General features: G+C 31.9%; 1 protein-coding gene across 1 annotated transcript; it reads left to right on the top strand.

Moving 5' to 3' along the window:
• The first annotated feature begins 1034 nt into the window (after window positions 1-1034).
• Window positions 1035-4289, top strand: LOC138315185 (uncharacterized). Its single transcript, XM_069255998.1, has 2 exons — window positions 1035-1461; window positions 2675-4289. The coding sequence occupies exons 1-2, from the start codon at window positions 1283-1285 to the stop codon at window positions 3225-3227; spliced, it is 732 nt and encodes a 243-aa protein (XP_069112099.1). The 5' UTR covers window positions 1035-1282; the 3' UTR covers window positions 3228-4289.
• The last annotated feature ends 770 nt before the right edge of the window (window positions 4290-5059 follow it).

Here is a 5059-nt window from a genome sequence, read left to right as displayed (position 1 = left end):
ACGAAATATGCTAATAGATAATTAGTTTTACTTGTTTCAGCATTTGATGAAAGCTTATGATGTATGAATTTAGTGGAACTTGGTTAATATGAACTCGGAAAACTCAAAGTCGTTGACTTTTATTATATATATATATATATATATATATATGTCACGTGGCGTTTTGACTTTTATTATATATATATATATATATATATATATGTCACGTGGCGTTTGCGTTAACAATGTTCACTATTCAGTGTATTTTTTGTTTTGTGAATCCCAAAAATAAAGGCGTATGCGTGCTTTAGTAGTAAGAAGTAAAAGAATGTTTAGTGAAATGTTGTTTTTTAAAATGATTTATTTTTGTAAATTTGTATAAACAAAGAGAATAAGGTAGTTATAAAACATAAAAATTATTTATAAACAGATGGCAGGTAAAATGAAAGATTTTATAGAGACAAAATGTAAAAAAGTACTAAAATCCAGCAAAAATGTTGTCGATATGACATTTCATAATCCCCTTAGTACATAAGTCAGATTCTATTATGTAATCACATAAATCATAATTATAATAATGATATTATATATGTTGATGCTGGTTTATCACCAATCACACTTGAGTATAAAGATAATAGACAAAAAAGGTACATTACTAAATAAAAATCAACAAGTAATTAATACCCACTCCTTGATTTCAACACATAAAAATGAGTAAATACCAAAACATACATACATAATTGACAGAGATTAATAATTGATAAACCTTTAATAAGAAAATTACAATACTGTGTATTGATACACGTACACAAAAATAACATATAAAATATAAAAAGTGTATAGAGACGTGAATTCTAATGATGTTCTAAGTATATTATAACCATTCACATTTTAATTTTAATAGTTTAACAAGTTTTGATCAACATAAGATATTTTCAAAGTTAAATGAAAACAGTCCTTGAGTGGAGATATGATATGCCAAATCGTGCTTAATGTAGACAACAGTTATTAATGTACGGTCAGTAAATCCCTGTCCTGTCGTGCAGGGCAATGCACTTAATAATACAAACAATTCCCCTGCACGGTGGAGAACCTGTCCGGGAATAAAGGACACATAACTATGTGGCTATGAAGGACTGCCATTTATATACATGTCAATTCAGTGTGTTTTAGATAAGGATTTCACCTGTTCAACACACGACTATTTACATCGCTCCAGGAAGTTAAGACTTGGCACTTTCTTCACCTCTCCAAATGTTGTACATACAATCTACACCTAGTTAGTAGGCAAAGGAATAAAGCAATGAGTACAGAGGAAGAGAAATACTCGGGCAAGGTTATTGGATGTGATGTTGGAGATGTTACACTACAAATCCATCTCCCTTGCGATGAAGACGATGAGGAAACCGACGACGATTTTCTGGACAGTCGTCAGCCACTGCTTCTTGCAACGCCATCTTCTAATCACGTGACTACACACAGGTATGTTGATATTGAATCAGTGATGCATGAATATTAAGTTTCATAACAATGTTCCACAGCCTCTATCGAATCGAAAAACCATGAATAAAACATTCACATAAGTTGTCATAACTGTTTGTATAACAAATTGTTATAAAATTATTATCAAAATGATTTTAAACAGCAAATACGGTAAGTGCATAGCTTCGAGATGAATCATAGGAGATGCTACACATATCAATGTCATTCCCAAGTGTTAAATGATTTAGACAACTTACAAATTTGATCCCTTCTGTCTTTCCTGGGGCTTCTATTCATAAATATTTGTAGACAGTCAACCCCATACGCCCTGTGACGATGTTAGCATTGTTTCACTAAAACTGCTGTTGTTCTAGTGTTGATCTTATGTTTAGCCTGTTTTTACCTTTTTTTTGAAATCCTACTTTTATTTAAACCTAAAATGTTGCCGCCTTTTTTGTGATTTACCTGTGTTTTACCTGTTATTTCTAATTAATTATTATAATTCAATCTACTATAGACAATGTCATGATATGGGCTGATATGGTAATTTATTAAGGCAATGAAATGCTCGTTACATGATTTAATTATATTTAGATGTCCGTGAAGAATTCACTCACCTTTGCTTTACCTGTGGCGGTATCCGTATGAATGCCTTCGTTAGTAGTAGATAAACAAAAGAATAGTTAGAAAATTTATCTAAGTAATGAAGTATGTAATTTCTACATTATCAACCATATACACTCTTGTCTACTCACAACAACTGATATGTTGGTGTGTTCTATGTAGCAAACACTGAACATTGGTATACCTGTTTTTAGTAACTGGTAATAAAACTTTCGTAGGGATATGAATCTGTCAGTAACATCATAAAAAATTAAAAAGTGGTATGTGTGTGTTTATGAGTCTCATACTATAAAGTACATAAGATAATAAATCAACTATATCACGCCAATTAATACACGCATTCAAATATGTAGCTCAAGTAAAACATTTGAAACGTGACAATAGTGTAAAACAGTGACCCGGGGATGTTTATGTCAACAACTTAGCAAAATAAGAAATAAATTATGTGTCAACCATGTAACAATCATTGGATTGTTGCATTTGTATGGTATATAACGAAAGGCGATCAATTGAGCTAACATAATCCATAAAACCAAACATCAAAATAATCAATATTATACCTTTACACGTTTGTTTTATTGCCTTACAGTGGCACGAACGGGAGATTACTAACACGGCGACAAATGTCGATCCCGACAAACTTAACAAGTAGTTCTGGAATATCAAACGGAAAAATAGTTCCGTATGCAATCCGTCCTCCTCCAATTGTTCGTCGACAGACTCTGCCATCAAAGTTATTACCTAATATAACGACCATTCCAGGGGAAGTAACTCTGACGGAGACGACATACGATATATCCGAGAATTCACCCACCCAGATCAACATATCGTGGAAACCTCCTACAAACTGTAATGAAATACCCAATCTTGTGTACGAAATGCAACTTCAGAAGGAGACCAATGGTGACTGGATGGATTTGTCAGAACGTAACATAGCCGTGGTAAGGGTATACACAACCGAAACCAAATTTATTTTAGACGGTGAGAAAAGGAGTTTTTCAGAAGGACCTTGTTCCTGGAGATTACGAATTAGAGGAGTTAATAAAGGGCCAGAATGCCGGTGTGACGGACCCTGGAGTAACATTATAACACTAGATATACTGACGTCCTGTGACACCAGTCTGGATGGTGGTGCAGCATGATTGCTATAAAGGACATTCTTTATTTATACCAATAGAGAGATTCCAGAGAGACAGATTTCAATAACCTATTTAAATATTAAATTATTTCCCATATTATTATGAACAGGATAAAAAAGCGATGACTTTAAGTGTTTGGGTATCAAGGATTATTGGATAGATTCAAGCTTAGTATTTCGACTTGTTAACAGGCACAATGGCATTATGATCACTTAATTAAATAAAATATGTATCTCAGAGAATTACATATATTATGAAAGTTTGGTGTAAAAGTAAATCACGTGTTGTTGCATCTAGATAGATATACACACATTTTGAAATGATACATATGTTTGGGGTTTCTTCGTTCTTAAATCAAATTTTTGGTCAATGTATTACGGGCAACGTTACTCATGAAATCTACTACTGACTCAGTGGATTATGTAGTTCGCCCTTCATTTTTTGTAATGAACAAATCATGTGATATTTTGGAAGCCTGTTAAGTATGGGTACCCGCACATTTTTATTTCTGTGAAAACATATTTTATTTTTGTATATTTCTAAATTATATTGATTATGAACGTTACTACCACATTTGTAACGTAAACAGAAGTATAAGGGATCAAGTGTTGATTAACATTCCGTATAACTGTCTTAGTATTAACTTGAAGTTGATGATTTATACAAACCAAGGAAAATACAAAAATGGAACAATAGCTCTGTCTTTCCTGAAACATGTATTTATTCGCATAATCTTGAAACCAATTTTTCAAATAAATTACTTGTCAACAGTCTACACTGACCTATGCTAGCAAAAACTTTTAAATATTTCTTTCTTTCTTTTCAACTACATCTACACAATTATTTATATATCTGTAATATATAATTAGAATTGTCCATTACTTGAACCATGAGTAATCATGCCAATGTTTGTCATCATTATAAACATTAAACAGATGGACCATAAGATTATTATCATTACTAAGAAATGTTTTAGTTTGTTTTTAAGGAAATGTATGAATATCACCTTGATGTTCCAAAGTCCAATCGCTGTGTAATGCTTGATTAAAGTCTGAGATTAATTTACTGCTTGTCGTAGTACTATTTCTATCATATATACATGTGTTTCATTTAGATTTCATCGGAATATTCTGTGTCTGCCGGATGGATCTTGCAACGTCATGACAGATAAACAGAACTTTTAAATGTTGATCGTACTAAAAATTGGTTACACGAATATGGATAAAAATGATAGGGAGTTGGTAGAGTGATATTATTGGACAATTATCGATATAGAATAAAGCGTAAGTGTGTTTATTCAAGTTCATCATTATGTAGAAATGATATAATAATGTACAAGATGCAGTGTCCTGACAAGAATTATATGGTGTGTAAAATAGTCATTTCTAAAATGTAGGAAAATGGTATGGGGTTTGTTTTCCATTTTAATCGTTTTTGGATGATTGTATCACTTCTAGATATAATATTAATAATAAACACTCAAAATAATTTGTATATAATTTTGAGCGTCGCGGAAATAAAAAAAAAAACCAAAAAACAAATACTAAAAAAAAGGAATTATTTTTCTAAATAATTATCAGGTATAGACTAACATATGTGTAACATAACTGAACGTTTTGCACTGGAAGAGTTTTCTCCCTTTTGTCAGTCGTGTGAGGTGCGAGTTGGTGATGCGTTGTCAATAATTGATAACCACAGTTATGAAGTCATCTCCTCGATAGACAACAGATTGCGGTATAATATAGAATGATAACATATGTATGATCACCAAAAAAGGGATAACTTACATGAACATACACAAAACATAGCATTAGTCAATTAATCATTGATGTCAA

Source organism: Argopecten irradians, chromosome 2 (assembly GCF_041381155.1).
Source record: "Argopecten irradians isolate NY chromosome 2, Ai_NY, whole genome shotgun sequence".
Classification (NCBI taxonomy): Eukaryota; Metazoa; Mollusca; class Bivalvia; order Pectinida; family Pectinidae; genus Argopecten; species Argopecten irradians.
The sequence above is the reverse complement of the archived record's forward strand: the minus strand, read 5'-3'. Positions and strand labels throughout refer to the sequence as shown.

Coding starts and splice junctions, on each gene's coding strand:
- LOC138315185 (XM_069255998.1), top strand. CDS start 1,283: ATGAGTACAGAGGAAGAGAAATACTCGGGCAAGGTTATTGGATGTGAT. Junction 1,462..2,674: donor AATCACGTGACTACACACAG/GTATGTTGATAT, acceptor ATTGCCTTACAG/TGGCACGAACGGGAGATTAC.